General features: G+C 37.7%; 1 protein-coding gene across 1 annotated transcript in view; it reads left to right on the top strand.

The window, feature by feature from the left end:
* LOC131986987 (seizure protein 6 homolog) overlaps positions 1 to 21,755 on the top strand; it is a 97,335-nt gene that overhangs the window by 36,584 nt on the left and 38,996 nt on the right. The window contains exons 2-3 of the mRNA XM_059352129.1: positions 16,850 to 17,563; positions 18,029 to 18,150. Of these exons, the coding sequence (XP_059208112.1) occupies positions 16,850 to 17,563; positions 18,029 to 18,150 (836 nt within the window). The remainder of the gene's footprint in view (positions 1 to 16,849; positions 17,564 to 18,028; positions 18,151 to 21,755) is intronic.

The following is a 21,755-nucleotide window of genomic DNA, read 5'->3' as shown; positions in this document are numbered from 1 at the left end:
GAAGTTATTACATTATCAGGTTTTATTACATTTTCAATGGAGTCAAGTGCAGATTTTTATTACATTCATCATGTTCTACACTCCTCCCTCTGGACTTTGTCGCTCTTTATACCACCTGACATGTCACCTCACTCACTCTATTCAAATGTATGTATTGGGATGTTGATGTATATAAGAAAAACAATTGCGTTTTTAGTCTTTTTGGACCCATGGCATCACAAGATAGACCTAGAAGTCATAATTTCACTGTTTGGCTAATTGTCTTCAAAGCTCAGTGCATTTCCTCAAGGCATGTTGTAAACAGATACACAAGTCGCTACTGTTGCCACTATTAACCACAGGTGTCACTCATATATGCCATAATTAGCATAATCTTTACTATTTAACAATTTCTTCTCTATTTCTTCTTCTCTGGGCTCTTCTCACTAGTTTGAAGAGGGGAGGGGTCAGTTGCAAAAACGTGATGTCAAGTACCTTTGAGCAAAGGTTGTTTATTTAGTTATTAAATATTTCATGTTCATATTTAAGATTTTAAATCAGGTTATCAGGATATAATTAAGACTAATTATGTATAATGGCTAGATGGATGTCTGACAGAACTGAGCCAGAACTGAAGGGTTGTGTTTTAATAAAGTATGGTTTTAAATTAGTAAGTCATCGCTTGAAGGGATCTATAATTAGAAGACGTGGATGAATGATGCAACCATTTAATACCACCCACACAACAGTTTAACTGCACAACAACAGGGTGAGAGTGCAACACCTCCTGATGAATGCCTCAAGATTTCTTCTGGGCTGGAACAGACAAACCATTAAAAATGTATATTAACAGTGATGTTAGAAGGATGAATGACTGGGCACTAAAATGTCTTTTCCAGCCCCTTAAATCCATTCAGGCTAAACCACTTTAATTTTCACCCTTTTATTTTTTCATTCCATGCTCTTCCACACAGATTTGCTCTTGCACCACATGTGTTTGTAGATCCTCTTAGGGTAGCCAGGCTTGAAATCCAATTTTGGTGAAGCTATAAAGCGCAGAAATAAATAAATAAAATAAAAAAAAGTTTATAAACTGTGATGATTCTTTTCATTACACAGGCGCCAATGAAAAACTACTTTGCAACTTTTGTGCACAGATAGGCGTTTTTGGGATTTTACACATGGACTCAGCAGTGCTAATGTAAAGTTTCTGTCCAAGGAATAACAGCTGCTTACCAAGAGACCTGTTCATCATTTGGGTTTTGTTTTTACCATCTGCCAGTGCTTCGACTTTATTGGCTCTACTGATGTTCCCCAATTACCTGGTGTGGTAATTTACAGCACCTCATAATAACGTGCTCCTGCTCCACGAGGCAGAGCCCTCCTTTTCTGTGAGAAGTTTAAATAAGATCAGAGCAGAATATTTGCAGTCTCTCAATCATGCGTGAGTACACTGCTCTCAGTCACAGTTTATTAAAACAATAAGCTGCAAGAGGCTGTGCTTTGCAGTTATTTAAAGCAGCTACTGTTAAATGGATGATTGCTTTAATAAAAAAGGAACAACCAGAGTATTATAAATCAATATGAACAATAAATGTTTCTTTTTCAACCAAACTTATACCACAGTGACATTGTATCTGTCATACAAGTCTTCAGATGGCTTTAAATTAGAAGAAATTATGATTAGTTTTATTTATTTAATCCTTTATCTTCAAGTCTCCTTGAGATCAGGATCTCTTTTTCAAGATAGGCCATTTACAAATGCTACTTTTTCATATAAGTAGAGGACATTGTTGTGCTATGAATTGACTGCTTTTAATGCGTTTCTTGACGACAGACATACGCACATAAAGTCGCAGTTGAGAATTTATTAGTGACTGCAGCTTTTTTGCTAAGCGGATTTCATATGCATGTTCATATTTTGTCCTTGATGTAGTAATTATGTGTGCATGTACAGAATAATTACATAGGATACAGGATTACTAAGCTACAGTACAGTGGCAGTAGCCTTCATGGTGCCAGCATGGAAGCGTGAACTTTACATCTTACAAAGGATGTAAAGAAAACTTCAATTACTTCAGAAATGTATGTAAAACTACATAATCCATATAGCAACAAAAACATGACAAAAATGTCAAGGCTAAAATGTGAAAGTATTACTCTCTGTTTCTGTCTTATCTGCCTCACAGCTTAGCAGAGTCATCATATCTCTTCTTATTATCAATGACAATTTCATGTGCTATTTTATCCCCTAGGACCTTATCTCTTGTTAACCTTTTCCCATGCTGTAAACACACACTTAAACTATATGTCGGGACAATTTGAAGGGGGTTGCTCTAAACTAAAAATACAACAAGTGGCCTGTTGATTTATTGAATAGAACTGTTGTGGTGAATAGCGGCATCAATTGCAGAGTGTAGTAACAGAAGACAATTTAATATATTATTGTTGCAGTATAGAGGGTTGTTGATCTGCCTTTTAATTTACTTATTTTCTTATACATAGAAGCGTTTGAAAAAAGTGAAAACAAATGCACATAAATGTCCCTGGACGACATGGTTGCCAGTTACGTTGGAAACGTAAAAGGTGACACACTGAAGTTGCGTGAAATTTCTTCAAATACCACTGACCGGTCTCCCGGGTGAAAGTCTTTGTCTGTCCCAGTGGCCCTAAGAGCAACTTTTCATGCTTTATACACTGATTCCTTGCTTCTGCCTTCGCTGTCACTCTCCGTGGAGGTAATTCCGCCTTAGCCTTGCTCGTAATTGGTTTGGCCACTAGAGGGTGCTGCTAACAATATAGGTTAATATTAGCAGTCCGTTGAATGGGCTCATTACAACAACCTACTGGATCTACTAGAAGGTGGAGCGGCCCATACTTAATAATAACCGCTGATTACACCCATTCAACTATGTGAACCTCCATTATATAATAATAAATACTGCTTTGTAGCAAAATAGATTACAGATCGTTGGCTTTAAATTTTGTTTTTTTTCTGAAATTAGTAGGGTTGCAAAGGGGTGGAAAATGTCTGGTACATTTTCAGTAAATTTTCAGAAACTTTCCATGGGAAGTAAAGCTGGGGAATTTCGGAAATATTCAAAATGAAAATAAACATGACATTTCAACAGATTTATTTGTAAATAGAAGTTTATCAACAATTAATTCTTTCATTGAACAACAAAAACATGAATGTTGAGCTAGATATGTCTCATCATTTATTCTCATACATTCCAGCTAATTCCCATAAATTCCCATAATTCCCATGGAAAGTTTCCAACTTTGAAAATTCCTTGTATTTTTGCAACCATCGTAATTATTAAAACAAAGACTTATGTTTGCTGTTTCAAGGTTTTGATTTTATTTCAAATTGAACCATCAGGAAGAGGTAGATGTGTTTGATAACCACATATAAACCAGATGTGCAGGCTGATTACCTATTAGCAATGAGCCTGATGATGTCACAGACCTTGACAGTGGTAGTTCATACGAATACAAGATTGGATATCAACAAATATTACTCTTCAGAGGGAATTCAAGCAGTGCTGTGCATTATGGATGTGTTTAAGGTATATCTAACATTTACTTTTACAATCAATTGGCAATTATAAATAAAAAAAGCCCATCTATGTTTATGCAAATAGATTTGTACACTTTTCAGTTACAAATGCAGGTTTAAGCTGCCTATGTGAAACACACTTGGAATACACCTTCTACTAGGATGTGGTGGTGCTCAGCTCTAAAGGGCTCTGTATCTATCAGACCTCTACAGGAAGCAGCATCATCTATCACTGTCAGTGTTAATATTGTTTCTCCTCACCTCCCAATAGGCAGCTTGTGTTTTGGTTTACAGCATTTATGTTTTCAGACTTGTGTACTCACAGGCCCTCACCTGGCTTTGCTCTCTGGCATCCCCCTGCCAAAACGCATAAAACTAATTTCAACATTACATGCAGCCAGCATATTAAAATGCCTCCGCTCGAAGACATCTTTCTCTCTTTCTTGCGCTCTCTCTCTCTCTCTCTCTCTCTCTCTCTCTCTTTCTCGTCACTCCCTCTAGGATTTAGTTTATTATTGTTTGTGTTTTATATTCTATTTCTTGTTTCATGATTGCTTTGCTGAGATTTGATGCGGTAAGAAGATCACAAGAGTTGTGTGGAATCAATTACATTTTCAAATGCTTGAAAGGGTTTTTCATTGTTAAAAGAAGGGCTGATAAGTGCTATACTACAGTTACTAATACTGCTGTGTGAATATCATAATAACCCACTAAATTGGTGGTGGAAGTGGAAAAAGTTCATGATGGCTGTCCACTGTTTTTTAGAATAGAAAGAAAGAAAGCTTCATTGTAAGAAACAAGCCAGTAGTCCCAATGAAAGCAAGAACAAAAGACCCTTCTTTGTTTCGGTGCATGTCGTCACTCCACTTAGATGCAATTTTCCAGCTCCAGCTGCTGTTCCAGCATGTGTCTGTCATGTTTAGAGAAGAAAATAACATCTTCCTTGGAAAAATGAAAATGGTGGGTCTTTCTTTTGAGCTCTGCGGCTGTCTTTTCTTACAAGAGATTCAAGTTTCATAAACATAAAACAATTTTTAACACAATGTCTTGCTACTCCTCTTGAATTTTCTCTTCTTTTTTAGTGTCTTTGACCACTCTATTTTTCTTGCTTGCAACAGCAGAGTATACAGAAAATACCTTGTGCTCAGTTTGGTAGATGTAAGTGCCAAAGTGATTTTTGTCTGAGCGTCTGCTCTTCCACCTCCTTTGAACCAATCCTGTAAATACATAAAGGTCAAGGCTCACACTTGAATACAATTGCTTTTACTCTGCTTCCCAGTGCTATTAGAGTGATCACCTTTTCCTTCACATCCATAGACTTTTACATTCACATTTAAGGACATAAAAAAGTGAAAGCTGTTCATGAAATTCATACGTTATTTCCTGAAAATAGATGACAGATAGATATATTTTCTCTGTGTCTGAAAGCCTAGTAGCTTTATCAGAAATCTTTATTCATCTTATGATTATCTACAAGCTATTCCTTTTCAGCATGGAAATGAAAAGCACTGGCCCGAAGCAAAAGATCAGAAAACTAAAACCACAATTTGAGATATCACAGCAAATGTTCAGCCTCGTTTTTAGAGAAAAGTAGCATAAATCACCATCCTTATTATCATACTAAAACAAGCCACAGACCATTTTAATGGCTCGCTTTGTCCACTTTAGAGTTATCACTGAAAAATGATGGTGATGGTGAGCAAGATTTAGTATATGAGCTGTAGGTTTGATTTACAGGAGAATTACAGGTACATACCAAAACCAATACTACCATACTGTAGGATATGCCAGAAAAATGTTCATGTTTCAATAAATAGTACCTCAAATGCAATGAGCCCCATTTATAATTTTTATTTTTATCTTTATTATTTTCTTTTTCTCTTTTCCTCTCTTTCTTTTCCTCAGTGAAATAATTAACTGAATAAGCAAACAATTAAACATGAATATTTATTTACTTATTTTTTCATTCTTTTGGCATGGCCTCTTGTAAAAAAATGCATAAATGTGGCAGGATGAATTGAATATGTGATGAAGCTGCTAATATTTGTAATCTCACTCATAACCTGCAATAAAGTAATAAAAAAAAATGCAATGAGCCAAAAATAAATAAATAAATAGGATATCTTTTTGTATTCGGTCACATTTTGCAGTATGCAAGCCTGCATGCTTTTCAGCAGCATAGATGAGAAAGAGCGTCAAACTTCTAGGGTCAACAGATCAGAATCAGAAATTTGTTATTGATCCCGGGCCGGAAATGCTTTGTTACAGTTGTTGCTGTATAAGAATGTAATAGAAAGTCAATCTGTAAATGAAAAAAGGTAAGAAAAAAGCATGCTACAGTGAATATACAACAGTATAAATAAAACAATTGGTGTCTTAAGAAAATAAAGATATGAACAAATATAAATATGAAGTATAGAATACATTTAAAGTAAATAGAGATGTGAACAATAGAATAAAATATGGAAATATAGATATGTATGTGTAAATATGTATATTTGTAAGAACAATTTAACAAAATTATGTTATGACTAGGCATAGTTGGAAACTTTCCATGGGAATTAATAGAAATTTATGGGAATTGGGGAAAATATATTTTGAAATTCAAATCTTGACTAAAACAACCTGATTTCATGCAACATACTACGTTTTTGAATGGGTGGGGTCAGGGGCAATGAGAAATATTTAACTTAATATACATTTTTGTTGTTCAATGAAATAATTAATTGTTCAATAAAATATTCAAAACTTGATTAGTTCTACAAATAAATGCTAAATAAAATCATTGTATTATTTTGCATGGATGTCTGCCTATGACAAAACAAAATGTTTATATTTATGTTTGGATATTATACAGTTTGTTTAAATTACCCCCAATTTCCAGTTAATTTCCAATAATTCGATAAACCTTCATAATTTCCATTTTTCTATATTTCCAAAATTCCCCAGCTTAACTTCCCATGGAAAGTTTCTGGAAATTGACCCCCCACCCAACCCTAGTAATGACAAAGAAGAAAGTTCCAATATTTCTGCATGCAACAGAAAACACTTTGTTAGTGTGGCTGCAGTACATACTAAAAATAAGAAAATAGTACACGAGTTACGTGTTATTGGGGTTTAAAGCATGTTTCTGTGTATCTGTGTGCTATCCAGCTGTGCATGTACTGTGCCAGCGCACCAGGCGGCTTCCATCACAGGCATGGTGCTGTGCTGTATGTCACACTATAAAGGAAAAGACAAACGGAACAGCTGGTCAGGGGAAAATGAAGGCACAAGGTAAACTGTAACGAATCTTAAGTCTGGACTTAAATAGACACGGAGACGGTTTCGCTGCAAATGCCAGAAGGCCTATTTCAAAGGAAGGTGACTCTGCAGGAGGAGACTCCTACAGAGTATGAGACTAAGGCAACAGATTTGTAGTTTTCATGAATGTTCTGGTGAAGAAAACTATCCTGATAATTGTGTTAGAGTGAAGTGAGCTGCAGGGTCTGCTGTTGGATTTTATTCCAACAAAAAGGTTACAGATACTACCTTGAAATAATTAAACTTAAAAAAAAAATAAGGGTGTCTTTGAATTGAACTTTCTTTGTCTGTTTTTTCTTTCATTCTGCTGCAATAAAAGGCAACTAAACCAGCAGTGAAAATAGTGCCAAGCAAGCCCCCCCCCAACCTACTTTTAACCTCGTCTCTATGGCCACATACTGCCATGCTTGCACAAACCATTGACAGGACTCAGTTCCTTTCAAGTCTGCTTTATTATCATGAACACACGAGCATTGTACTTGTTGCTAAAAGCCAAACATGGAAAAAAAGCAAAGACAACAGTCCTTGATGTATCTTGCCAGCCCTTTAATTTTGCAGATGGTCTTCTCTGTCTGCTAAAGAAAATGAGGGAGTTCTTGAGGCTGAAATTAATCTTTCTTGCCTCTGTGTTCTTCTGTCACTGATTCAGTGATACAACAGGAGCCTGTTGGAGAGATAGAGTATTGACAAGTGTATGTACATATGCATGTCAATCTAAATACACAGAAAAGGTTGAAAATTGAGAGTGTGCTGCTTTATTAGTATTTTCCTCCGACTGATGGATTTGTTATGGAGCTGGGGAATGATTTGAAGAGGGATGGAGAGTGTGACATCAATCAAGTAGCTTTTAAATGCACCACTAATGTTTGTGTTGTGTGGGGAGACAGATGTACAACCAGCACCCTCAGAGAACCCAGCTCAAATCTTCAATGACTGAGTGCCAGTTCAGGGAGTCCGCATATCACTGAGAGCTGCACAGGTTCAGGATATTTGATACCGGCCACTTTTACTAAGCAGTCCAGCATGAACTCTCTCTCTCTGTCAGTGAACAGCTTGCTACAGTTGTACGCTTTGCAATTTTGTGAGATAACACAAAGCTTGCCTGCCTTTCACCTTCACTACTTTTTAGAAGATTTGTGAAGACTGACTGATGGGCAGATAAGTCTTGCTTGTACGCTTTAATCGTACGTTGCACTCTTGTAGGATTTGTGACTGGTCTCATAACATTGGCATAGCATTGACATTATATTTCTTCAGCACTGTAATTACCTGTTTGCAGATATGGTAGATCAGTTTATCTCTTCCCTAGGGTCAGATGAAATAAGAGTTAGCCAACTTTTCCTGAAGCCTCCCTTTCTTCTCAATCATGCAGCAGATTTTCCTTGGTGGCTTTTCCCTCTCACTTTCACATTGAGCCTCTGAGTTGTCCAGTGAAATGGCTGACTTAAGTGTAGCAGCACTATTCCCATGACACTCGTGAGGTGCTACTAGTTGTGATGTTACCAATAGCTTTCTACAAGTTGTCATTCTAAACCTGATGGAATCTTGTTTACAGTTTTATGTATTAAAGTGTACCATGGGGGCTGCACAAAATATTTTTGAGGGCCAACATTGCCTTGTGAAAAACATTTTTGCGTAAAGTTAATACATTTATGGTTTACTGCATAACATACATGCTTTATATATATATATATTTTGTGGTTTAATGTATGTTGTGTTTAAAATAAATGGAAAGGTGAGATAATGATTTGTCACTTTTTTTTTACTGCCATATTTGAGTTACTCCACATTAACGTAGTCTTATCATAAAATGTATTTTTACTAGCAGCTCAAAACCAAATAATTGACTATGTTTTTCAAAATTATAAAATTAATATTGAGTATTGGTCCGGCCCTCCACAACCTTCATAGTATCTCCACCTCTGCCTTAGGGTATAGCATGACTGTATTTGTCATTTTATATATCTTTTCTTTTAAACACTGAAATGGTATATAGTTGTGTAGCTTAAAGTACACACTTGGGGTCTGACAATAGTAATAATACAGGATTCAGCCAAAACAGAGCTAAATTGTTGTTATTTAATATATTTTTAGTTAATCCAGAACTTATTATCTTCAGGACTACTGCTGAAACACATTTTGCAATTTCCTCACACTATGGTAATCCACTACAGATTTAAAAGTTGTATGTCTTGTTTCACCCACAGCTCTATTCTTAATTGACTCCACCATGGAGTAAATGAGAAGAAAATGAAAAGATAAATTACTCTAATGGGAGGAAATGAAGTGTGAAAAGAGACATTCCTCCTAGTATTTTCTAGGATGCAGCACTTTGGTAAATTGAAATACAACAAGGATCCGGCTTCTATATAAAACAGATTTTGCCATGATTACAGAAAATGATGTGATTTTAATACCAGGCATTTGTACCACAAGACATGCGTTCATTCATTCCTACGTTCTCTGGTAGAAAAAAGTATATATATACAAAACAAAATATATATATCAAGAGGAAAAGGGTAAAGCAAAGATGCACAGAAGAAGAAGACAAAATAGGTATAACTGTAGCACCAGAAATTCCAATTTATTCAGCTTACAAAATGACAGAAATTATTGCCAATTAAACCACATTTAACCCCTCAGCACAGAGTTCAGATTTGCTTTTAGGTTGGCCCATTTACCCCCTGCAGCTTCAGTGCTTTACAGTGGATTTCATGCAAATAGCAGGCTGGGTAGCTCTGTTTTTGTTCTGCTCCAGCTTAAAGGTCAGGTCTTACGAGCTTCCTAGCACCATTAAGACACAGTTTGTTTAAAGCCTGTCTGAAGGACAATGCTCAATGAACCGGAACACAGACAGGCCGTAATAAATGAAAGGGAAAAGTTATGGTTCCGCTCAATGAAGTCAAAGGGCAGATGAAGGATAAGAGTGTGTCTCATTTCAATATGCGGTTATCCTCACGAGTCAAAAACCAGACAGACTGTAAAAGGAACGTTTGATGCTCTGAAATTGGAAAGTGATTGGAAATTGACGCACTACTCTGTTTTTTATTCTTCCAGCAAGTGCTCACTTGATTTGATTTTCTTCATTTTCTTGCTCCTGCTACCTTTTTTTTCTTATTATTATTTATGTCCATGTGCTTGTGACACCCACAAACCAAATTAAATTATCAATTCATTAAGTTAACTAATGGAATCATTTATCAGTTTCACCTCATTATTTCCTATGGTCTTTCCTTATGGCCTAATGCAAACAAGTGTAGAATGTGCACATACTGCAGGAATCGCAGCAAATGCCACTCCTAGGAAATGTTCACCTCATGTTGGAATGGATTCATGAGCTCAGAGCTCCACAGAGGACCCTAAAAGGAGTCATGTAGCGCAATCTGAAGGCCTCGTATCTGAGCCCAGCGGAAGCTGCTTATTGATTTGCTTGTCTAGTGGCTCTCTGTAATAATAAGGAAATAAAGCCCCTGGATATAAAGAGATTGATGTCAATCAGCAGCCTGCATCAAGTGTGGCTTGTCCCATCTTATTAGTGCTCTCTCCATGCACTGAGTGTTCACTGATGACTCCATTGATATGCAACTGAAGAGAGGAGGCTGTGTGTTGCCGTCTTGAGGAGGATTCCCCTATGATTGCTCACTCTGTCATCTTATTCAGTGTCGACTGAGAGGTTGCCATGAATCCATGGAATCTCAGGGCAAATCGTGAGGTTGCACCTCCAGTCACACGTAATCAGGATGTGTGGACACACTTTATTATACTCTAGTCAGTAGAGATGAATCATAGGAATGCAAACAAGCTTTAGCATTTTCAAAGTCTTCTGCAAACCAGATTTGCCCTTTAATACTTTCGTTAAGTTGAATAAAAAACAAATGAGAAGCCCAGTTGAGACATTCAATTCAGGTTAGATCAGTTCAGATCTTTCCCCGCAAGAGACAATCCTTTTTGCAGAAGGACTGCATAAAACACAAGAACATGGAACATAAACCCAATGGAAACACAACACAATTAACGACATTATAATATCTGGGACTATGCGTACAACTCAGAATAAAATAATACAATTAGAATAAAGATTACAATAATAAAATGCTTAACCGTGCAAGTAACCAAGAAGCAGTAAATCATATTAGAGCCTTAATATCCTGTTCATTTTTAAGGATCAAGGATATCTTTATTATTCTTTTGAGGCAATTTGTTGTACATCCATCGACCATCAGACAAACAATTAACCATTAATACAATATAAAAACTGCATGAAGTAATTTTAAAAGATAATGGCAGCTGAGTTGTTTAGTCTCTTTGGCCTGTAAATTGGCATGCATATTTAACTTCAGTTTTAAAACAGGTTTGTGGTGACATTACATAGCTGGATGTGATGGGGCATGAGAAGAGTTTCTTTCGGAACATGTTAATGTTTTCCACGCTTATCTGGCCTCTAGTTTGCTCTGCCGTGTCCTAAATGTTCTCTAATGTGCACACAGAAGAAACATTTCACAAAGTTAATTTCCCCTAAGACAATAAATTGTATTTTATTGTATCTGTGACACTGCTCAGGGTACGACAACAGTAATCTCATTCTGTCATGGTGATTACCACCTTTAATTTATGAATTAGCTCTACAGTAATTAACCAGCCTCAGTGTGGTGTGATGTAATGCAGTTACACGCATAACCTCTGGAGTGTGCAGCATGGCTTCTACTTTAGGCTGCAGGATCTCCTGCAGTAAATTAACTTTAACTGAGGTGTGAGCTATGTTAAATTTCACATCGGCTCCTAGGTCTGCTATGGCTGCTGTAACTTGCACTCAGCCTACAACAAAACATTTTTTCCCACTAGTTGTACAGTAACTTTGACACATGTTCACACCGATCATCTCTTTGTGATTGTATTCATTGCCTGTGACTTGATGCAACCTGCTGATGTGTGAAGGGTTAAATATGATGGTACCCACTCTGTGGGCCTGACAGAGCACATCAAGATCGCTTTGTTCTGACAGTAGCCTGGTTATGCCAGCATATTACAGTACATGTATACCTGATTGGAGTCCTTCAAGCACAATAAATTTAAATTGGCTGGCAGTATGGTGTGATTCTCTAACTGCAGATGGAAACAGGTGAGAACAGGACCTGCCTGTGTTTCTATATAGAGAATAAGGGTCTACAAGGTTGTCATTTTTGCTAATTTGTTCTAAAAACAGCCTGTGTCCCTGTTTTTATGACCATTGTTGAGTGTCGACACTTAGCTGAGGCTGGATTTGGTCTCTCAATTAAGCATTGATAGTTATAATTATGTGAGATTCAATGTCATATTTGACAGAATGACAGCAAATTAATGGATGGGCGTGGGTGTGTTTATGTGTTAAAAATGACTTCTCAATCATCAAACCAAACCTGATGTACTGGTAGTACTTTCTTAACCTATTACTTTCTTAAAAAAAAAAAAAAATCAATCTCTGGTGTTCATTAGTGTCAAATTGTTTCACTGCAAAAACACTTTTTGGCTATCATTATCACCTAGAAAAGCATTTGGAATTGTGCTAACCTGTATTTAAAAAGGAAATTAAGTTTGACTGATTTATGGATTGCCATGCTTAGAATTCACGAGCGAGAGGCAACAGGGTCGTCCAATCAGATTCCACCAGAGGTGCAGCCCCTGGCAAGGAGCTTTGTTTTATAAATGATTTTCAAATTTTGGTATTAGCATGCTATTATGCTCTGCAAATTTAAATTTCAAAATGATCAGATTTGATTGGCATGCTCTACAATTGTATGATTTGTCTAATGAGATATATTATATTTTGCATTTTGAAAGATCATGTTAGTGTAAATATGGAATATCACAATTAAATATTTATTTTGTCTTTTATTGATGAGGATTTTGCATTTAAAAAAAAATAATTTTAAGGAAAGGTTAGAAATCAGTCACACACACATGTTTGAATATGACACGTTTTCTTTATATTTACAACTATGGAATGCAACTTTGCAAAAAAAAAAAGAGAGACTGTAACTGGTTATTTCCTGTTGTGTGATTATTGATTTACATACCCAATGCTACTTTAATATTCAGTGTTCCACTCTATTCTGTGAAACCTCAACTGTAAACACCCAATTAAGGTTCAGGAATGAGAAGAGTTTGGAAGCATACTGGCTCCTCTGTAATCACCACAGTGAGGTCTCCAACCTGTACACATTGATCCTGTATTGATCTGTGTATGAGAAACTGTGGTTTATCCCAGTTCTCCATTCTCACTCTCCTCTTCCACTCGATATTCTGACTGAAGGGCAGAAACTGGATGGTCAACAGCTGACCAACACAGATAGAGACATAGAGAGAGAGGAAGATAACAAAAGAAGAGGCAGGCCCCAGTTGCCATGCAGCAATAACAATAATCTTGTCAAAAGTATAATTCCTCATACAGTATGTTTGAGATTCCTCTCTACTTTGCAATTACGAGTAAGGGGGGTGGCAGTCTTATAAACTTCAATCATTCATGAAGACCTCCCTTTACACTCTTTATTCTCGCTGGTTGTGAGACATGTCAAATATGCTTAGTTTGTCTTTATAGTAGAGCTTTCGCTGCTCTTGTTGTGACAGAATAAGGCTACAAGGAAATGTTTCTCCTCCATCTTAAAACATCAAAAGGGCTTTGAATTGCTTCTGTCGCCAAGAAAGATAAATGTGGTGTTGTCGTGTCTGCCAGTATAATGTAAAACCATGTGTCAATTCTGTCAGCCTGGGAGAGGCTTTGTAACAAAATTGTTTACTCTTCCTCTTGAATAGCCTGATCAAATTTTTATTAGCGTGCTGGATGGTGGTAAAACTACTCTGCATCAGCAAAACATTACAGTGACTTACACCTACTTTATAAGTTTTATGAGGCAACAAGAGCTTACCTTGTGGTGCAGTTAATTTTCACATTAATTCAGATGTCATTTCTTACTTAAAACCCAAATGTATGTCTCCTGAATCAATAAAGACAAAGTCAGTTTTCCAGGGTTAACATTTGCCTCCTGGCAAGCAGATTTTAGCATCTGTTTCATATGCACAAAAAGCAACTGTCGGTTGTGATCAATACAGCCAAAATGAGGCAGTCAATTGTGGAATATGTAAGCTTTGTCATTTAATCAGATGGGGATGGAGATATGGAACAATAGAAAATAGACTGGCTGTGGAACTGGCCACAAAATTCAACCAGAAGACAATTTTTCTCTAAATCTGCAGCCTGGCCACTTAAATTTTTTTTTTTTTGCATGTGATTAAACTGCATTTTCACATTTAGAGGATTACTTATTTTATCCGGAAGGTTTGTTTTTGATGTAGCACAGAAGCGTTTTTGTTTAAAGTCCATTGATGTGCATGAATGGGTGGCTGGGATGGATGGCTCAAACAAACAACAGGCTTTATTATGTAAAAAACATACTCTCTTTAACCCAAACCATGATTTAATAAGCCTAAAAACATTTTTTTATTGCCTAAACAAACTCAAATAGGTTTGGTGCCTAAACTTAACCAAATTGCGACAACACTGACCATGTGTTTAAACTGTATTTTCTTTTTTAAATTGACTGTAATTCAGCAAATATGGTTCCAACAAATCATAACTGAGAATGCAGTGTCGGTGTATGGAGGGTTATTTTTAAGAGACAGAGATTAAATTTCCAAACATTTTTAAGGCAATATCAACAAATTGGCCTTGAAAAGCATTTAGAAATATTCTTTCACCCATGACATGATACTGTATTTTACTTAACAGTTATTATGTTCACAAACATTCAACTGACCTCTTTTCATCCGTTTTGACTTAATCATCTGGGCAGATTCACCATGAAGATATCTCACTGCCACTCAGTTGCTGCCTGTGTCAACAGCATGCTTTCATTTATAAGCATGAAAAGTGTGCTGGCAGCTTTTCTGGCTCATTAAGAAGGACGAAGGCAAGGTAATTAATGTGTCAAAGCAGACGGCATTGTTTCATGTAGACACATGAACGTAGACGCAGAAGAGGATTATATGAACTCGCTCAGTGTTTTTGATATTTATCAAACCTACCTATTTACACCATACAAAAAAACATAGAATTGTTTTATGTTTCGATGGTGTGAAATGAAAAAAAACCCAGAAAGATTGAGATTGTATTGATGCCTAAATGAAAGAAAGAATTCACAGTCAGCTGTATTGTAGTCAGCTCATCTAACCGTCCTAAAAAGATGGTGTTTTGTTTTTATGCCCAGCTGTATTTCTACCTCTATCCTAACAAGATGAAACAAATCCTGCCAACACACACCTTAAAAGAGCCAGTCAGCACTTGAATTTAAAATAAAATGTGTTGTCATCTGAGTATGTATAACTGGCAGCCAGCCGGAGAACATTTGATCATTTCAGGATAGCGGTCCTGTCAAAGCCACTAAGGACATACAAAATCAGTTTGTCTTTGCTAATGTTTACACTGTCTGGAGGTTTGCAGTTGCGGGAACCATCAATTCATTAGATTTTCCCCCCGAACAACCAACGTGAGGAACATTTAGCAGATAATGGGATAAATATGGCACTTTTGGACTCACTGTGCAATCATTTTGGCTACGAAAAACACTTACTCTGCATGAGCTGATTGGCCGGTCTGAGCTGTTAAAAGATATGCTGATGTTTAAACTGCCATAGAAGTGATTAGATAATGAGATTTATATCGGGCTGTACTGTTAGTTTAAATTTGGTTTGTCCCTTTTTATAAGGGAAGATCTGGAACCACAAGCAAATTCTCTTGTGTCTTGTTCTTGTACTGTCACTAATTTTATGCATTAATTAGAGCTGATATGTGTGACAAAAACAGGTGTAGCCAACATGTGCAGCTTTAATCCTTCCCGTCTTTAATTTTTTAATACATTTGTGTTGTTCACTTCCTAATGGTGTTATAGCTTATTATTGAAAGTTGTTGTTTAATCAATTATTAAATGCATGCATCTGTTTGTTGTCGGTGATTAATTTGTTACGAAACACCAACTGTGTGTTATGGCTGTTTTATTCAAACTTAATTTCAGTCAAAACAGCAAGAAAGAACAGAACAGAGAACATCTTTTGTTTTGATTTTTACACTGACATGTCATATAAAAGTTCCATGTTTAAACACCTAATGTCTCTTGTGACTTACAATAATGTATTTTTCTTTTTCTTTGTCCTGGTTTTCTGACTATTCCCTGGTTGAGTTGCCTATCCTGTGTAACTTTTAACAATCCTGGCACTGTGTTTGAGTGATGTGTGAGGTCGAAAAAAAAGGAGAGAGAATAAGAATACTAGCCTTAGAAAAATATGTGCTTTTTAAACCTTTTTATCTTACATGTAACTAGACTATTTCTGCTTAGTGCTTCTCCGCTCTGAGATTTCACTGCCTGCAGGGTGTGATTGTGGAATTTGTCTTTGATAATAAACCAGCTTTCTGCAAGCTGCTCACCACTGTCAGTATTAATCAGCCACACATTAAAGTCTTAAAAGATTGTTGGTTCAATGAAATGTATAGTATGAAAAAAGATGACTGAAGACACACTTAAAAATAAATTGTGTCCTTACATAGGATTCGATGCTGTATATCATGTGTGCTGTATGTTACTTGTAGTGACCTATATATGTCAACCTATTAGGCGTTTTCCCTATTATTTAAGCTTCTAGAATGGATAGTATAGGGGATTATACTCACTATGCCACTGCCCCTCCCCCCGAAAACCACACACACACACGCATGCACATAACACACACACAGCCACACTGGATAATGAACTGATTTAAATAGCAACAAAATGTGTGGAAGAATTATACAAGAGGACAGCCTCTCACCTCATTAGGCATAATTTTGGTAGATTATAGGCCGACAGTCTTGACGATTCTATAATGAAACTGTCAAAAAGACATACTGCTCTTGTGTACTGTATGCTGCTTTTGTCGCTTGCTGGCCTGTAATATTTTTCTTAACACAACCATATTCCTTTTTTTTCTTCCTCTTTCTCTTAGCTCCACATGAAAGCAATGGCATCAGTAAGAGGACACTGGAACCAGACAGGGGCTCGTCACCACAGGACAGGGAAAGTGAAGTCTACTCTGTCACCACTGTCTCACCAGTGAACATCCCCAACCACCAGCCTGTCCTCAAGGGCCTTCTGCTTCATGAGCACCTACTTACAAGGGATTTCCAAGGGGACCAGCACTATTTCGGGAGAGATGGCTCTGTGGCTGCATATTCCACCATGCCAGGCTCGGTCTCTGCCTCAGATGTAGGAGACCCTGTCACTCAGCTGGTGCCCCACGAGGACGCCCCGGCCTTCTCAGACATTGCCACTACCGCCACTGCGGCTGCCACTTTCCCATTAACCACATTTTCTCCGACAACACCAAGGCCACCGATGCCTTTCCCTCAAAAGAAGTCCTCTAAGCCAAAGGTGGCAGACAGGGTTGAGCCAACAACAGACTCTCTCACCACTCAAGTGACACCAAATAATCAAGGTTCAGTTACTGAAAACCCAGTGGGGAAAATCTGGCCTCATAGTTGGCATGCTTCTCCTGCAGAGGCTACCGCTGCACCCTCTTTAATGAAGACGGAGAAAGAGGAGCCCAGAGAAACAACACTTAAAAACAAGACTAGCTCTGATCGTCCACTCCTCAACCCAACTTCCCAAGAAGAGGGTACCACCACGGTTATCACCACCATCACCACCATGCAAACAGCAGGTAGGCGTGTTCATGTTTTCTCTGACTTTCAAGTATGTATTGAGCAGAACATTCAAACAATGTTGTGAAATAAATAGCAGCAGCATCCAAATAATTTTTTGGAAATTCAAAAGTGAGAGTACCTTCCCTCAAGATTGAACTCACCCATCCCTGAGGACAAGAAAATTAAGCATCAGTTCATTAACATTGCTGCTGTTCATTTCACATGCTGCACACCGATATCCAGCTCTCCACCAGGGAAAACGGAGTCACTCATGTGTCAGAAACAATCTGACTTTCCCTGATGTGTCCTGCCTGTCCTTTCCACTGGCCACAGAGGGCTTACGGCCCAGATGAGCAGTGTCGGATAGGAAATCTGCAGAGATAGTTAGAAGGTTACGGGGCCACAGTGACACAGGTGGGCTGTCAGAAAGATCAGTGGTCCGGGTAAGAGGGAATAACTTGCCTTTTTACTGTCTCCCACAGAGCCATGCAGCCTGAATTTCACTGACCCCGAGGGTAACATCGAAATCCTGCAGCAGCTTGACTCTGGAGTGGAGTGTAACTACCTGGTTACGGTCTACCTGGGATATGGCATTGAGGTTCAGGTCAGTGCTTTAGGCTTACTATCCCTTATTAGCAAAACTATGTATGACATTTCTAATAGAGCAGTTAAGTTTAAATTTGAATCTTTAAAGCAACATTAACCAGTTGTATGGGCACCGTAAATAATTCATAGAATTAATATTTTATCACATTTTAAATTGACTGGCAAGCACATGGTTATATCCAGCAGACACAGAGCAACATTAGCATTAAAATAGCATTACCCCTGCAAGTCCAAAATTACTCTTCTTTCAGCTCTGTTTTTAGTCTCAACTAACCCAAAAGAAATAGTATAGCTCCATAGCAGCTTAATGGTCCAATGCGTTCCCAATGCTGGACTGGTATTGTATACTGGGTTTATCAGAGCGAGATGTGAGACTGAACCAAAAAAAAAGCGTTGGGCTATAAAACCAAAACAATGAGCTGAAAAATCCTATAAAGCTCAGTAAAGCTGAGAGGAACGGCAGAATCCGGTGACACCTGTCCGGAGGTAAAATAATGTTGCACAAAAGAGTTCCATTCAAGCTCTGAAAAGCATTGACATATTTTGGTTTAGTCTTAGCTATTACAGTATTCACTGGTCTTGTGTGGGTTGATGGAGATAGACAGGCAACAAATTGCTGGGGTGAGTGGGTGGATGGGGGGGCACAAGTGATGGGGTCTGTCTCAGGTTGAAATGTTTGCTTGGTAAGTCTTTTCACAAAAGGTTATAAAAATTAACTGTCAGTGTGTGTGTTCTCTGGCATTCGCAATTTCTCAAACGCCTCATTTACCACTGGAGACTTTAAAATGTGTGAGCTTTGTCTTGCTGCCTCTGGAGGGCTAAGATAAGTCTTGACGGAGTATATGTTTGAGAGTGTGTTTTTCTCTGAAAGCTTTCTCTGGGTAAAGTAAGTAAATCTTGCACCGCATAGACACAGGCGCACTTAACCTGCACAAGCGCATGCACACACACACATATGCATTTCCCCATATTTGATATATGCACTTCTTCAGTGCATTTGGTAGAAAGTTTTTCTTGAGACTCACAAAAAAGCAAGGCTAGGAAGGGAATTTCTGATCATTTCATCCTAATACACCAAGCAGGCCTAATAAAGAAACGGGAGGAAGCCGTGCTTTTCAGCAGCACCATGTGAACAGATGGGGCCACAGTCTCCCTCCCTCCTACAGCTTAACTGATAGTGATCTGATGGCAAACTATACAGACAACTGCTTGGCACGGCTAAAGAGAATGCGCAACCTTGGTCTCTCTTCTTGGCGACGGAAGATAGAAAGATAGAAATTTAAGTCAAGTATGTGTCATACCTTCTCATCAGCAATGTGTGAAGCTCCTCTGCCTGGAGGCGATCCAGGTCCCAAGGTTTTTTAAGGAATGTAGGAGATCAGAAAGTAGACTTGTGGAGGAGCAGTGTGCACAGAAAGTATTATGCAAGCAGGACACATTTTACATCACATTTTGAATGTTATTACACGCAGATGATTTTTAGTTCTCAACAAAATATAACCCCACTCACTTACCTGTAGGAAGAGATGGGCACACATTTAGCTGTTGTCGCATGGGATTTACTATTTGATAAGACACATTAAAGACACGTATAGGCTCACACACACACACACCCATCACACATACAATGCACTGAAAAACAAGGAATTGTTGGAAGCCACCATCCTTTTTGTTTTTGTATTTTTTGACTGTACAATACTGATTAAAACACCAAAAGAACAGACAGTTTTTAATTTGTATTTTGCTATTAGATTTGTGCACCCGGCTGCAGTGTGTAGTTGTCGTAAAGATAATGTGATTAACAACAGATTCTTTACTGAGCAACATGCAATGTGATCATTCCTTTTATATTCGCATAACAGAAAACACGGCAAATTGTTAAACTAAACAGCTTAGATAATTTCATTGTGAGATTCCCATTTTTTCATCATGTTTAATGTAATTTTGAAGATATTAATCTTTTCAATCATAGTATCCAATGAGAAAAGAGAGATAAAATGAGCTGATGTTGTAGGGGCTGAATTGATTGCTTCCACTTTTCTGATGAGCTTATTTGTCTCCGTCACACAACGATAACTGGAGGGATCACAGAGGCCCCCTGCTACTTCTCTAGTCAGATCATGGACAGTTTGTCAATTAATGGTCATATATATAGATATATATATATTAGAAACAGAGAAAATATACATCTCACTTTATTCAACTGCTCCTTATAGGTGATATGTAATCAGCCTTCCCTTTTATTTATTTTTTAAAGCACATTAAAGCATATAGCAGTAGCTTAGCTACTTTAAAGGGCAGGTTTGGCAGGATGTCTCATGTCAAGCTAGTGATGATTCTCTCCGGCTAATCAGTTGTCTGCAGTGTTTTAACTCCTCCATCTAGTTTCATTTGGAACCTCTACTAGTTGGTACTAAAAAAATAGTAATAGGTACCAGGTACTATTCATACCTTTTGCTAATGGAAAACTAAAAAAAAGGGTGAGTTGAGCTGAGAGAAGCTGTGATGTACCATGCATCGAAAAATTCATTTTTAATATTCACTTTGATCAGCTGGGTTTTGATACCACATACTGTGCCAAACTTTAACTTATGCTCCACACTTCCGAGCAGAGGAGCCGTGGGAGGGACATTATGGTTGAAGTGCATGTTCTTGTTTTGGCAGCCGCCCTCCATTATGAAAGTGTCATCATTATAGCAGACAGAACAGCAGTTTGCAAGGGCAAAGGATGGGAGATGTTTGAAAGAAGAACTGACAGATGAGGTGACTGTATAATAAATATTTATGTTGATGTAGTGTACCTATGTAAAACATTGTATACGTATCTATATATAGACACAGACCATTCAGAGACCCTGTCTATTTCCAACAGCATTCAAACATCACATAGATTGGTTGGGAATAAATAAGTAAGGTCGGACCTTTCTGTGCTTAGTCAATGCTCCTTTCAGCAGTCTGGCAGCTTGCAGGAGAGGGAGGATGAAAAATGTATCGGGAGAATTTACTGCCCTCAACCTGACTGTTCAACCCCTCTGCCACAGCTAACGGCATATAATGCATTACCCCATCTGGTGATTCTGGCTGCATTACAATTTATTTGCAGAATAATTGCACAAACATTAGGAAGCTGATGTAACACCAACTTTTAGCACGGATAGGAACTAATAGTTCAATAAACGCTGGAAAGATATTTTTGCAATGGTGTTACATCATTGGTGTTTAATAATTAAATATTCAAACAGTCAAGAAGTCAATCAATCAATAATTTAGGTATAGTTTCAGTGAAATGTAAGCCCATCAGTTCTTTCAATTTGTGCAATAAAGCCTAAGGCATCATCCTCATTTAGGATCCAAGGGACCTGAGGAAAGAATCTTCTCCTGAGCTTCTCAGTGCAGGTCCGATGTTTCCAGTACCTTCTTCCTGACCTCAACAGGGATGGAAAGCTTTTATCCGCGTAGCTGGAGTTCTCAATGATTGGCCTTATTCTTGCAGCCCCTGGTGTAAATACCCTCCTAACACTTCTAAAGCCAGTCAAATGCTGTAAAAAAAACAACCGAAACTACCATCTCAAAGCAGAAACACACTGTAACATTGAAGATATT

This window comes from Centropristis striata, chromosome 15, assembly GCF_030273125.1.
Source record: "Centropristis striata isolate RG_2023a ecotype Rhode Island chromosome 15, C.striata_1.0, whole genome shotgun sequence".
In the NCBI taxonomy this organism is placed as follows: domain Eukaryota; kingdom Metazoa; phylum Chordata; class Actinopteri; order Perciformes; family Serranidae; genus Centropristis; species Centropristis striata.
The sequence above is the reverse complement of the archived record's forward strand: the minus strand, read 5'-3'. Positions and strand labels throughout refer to the sequence as shown.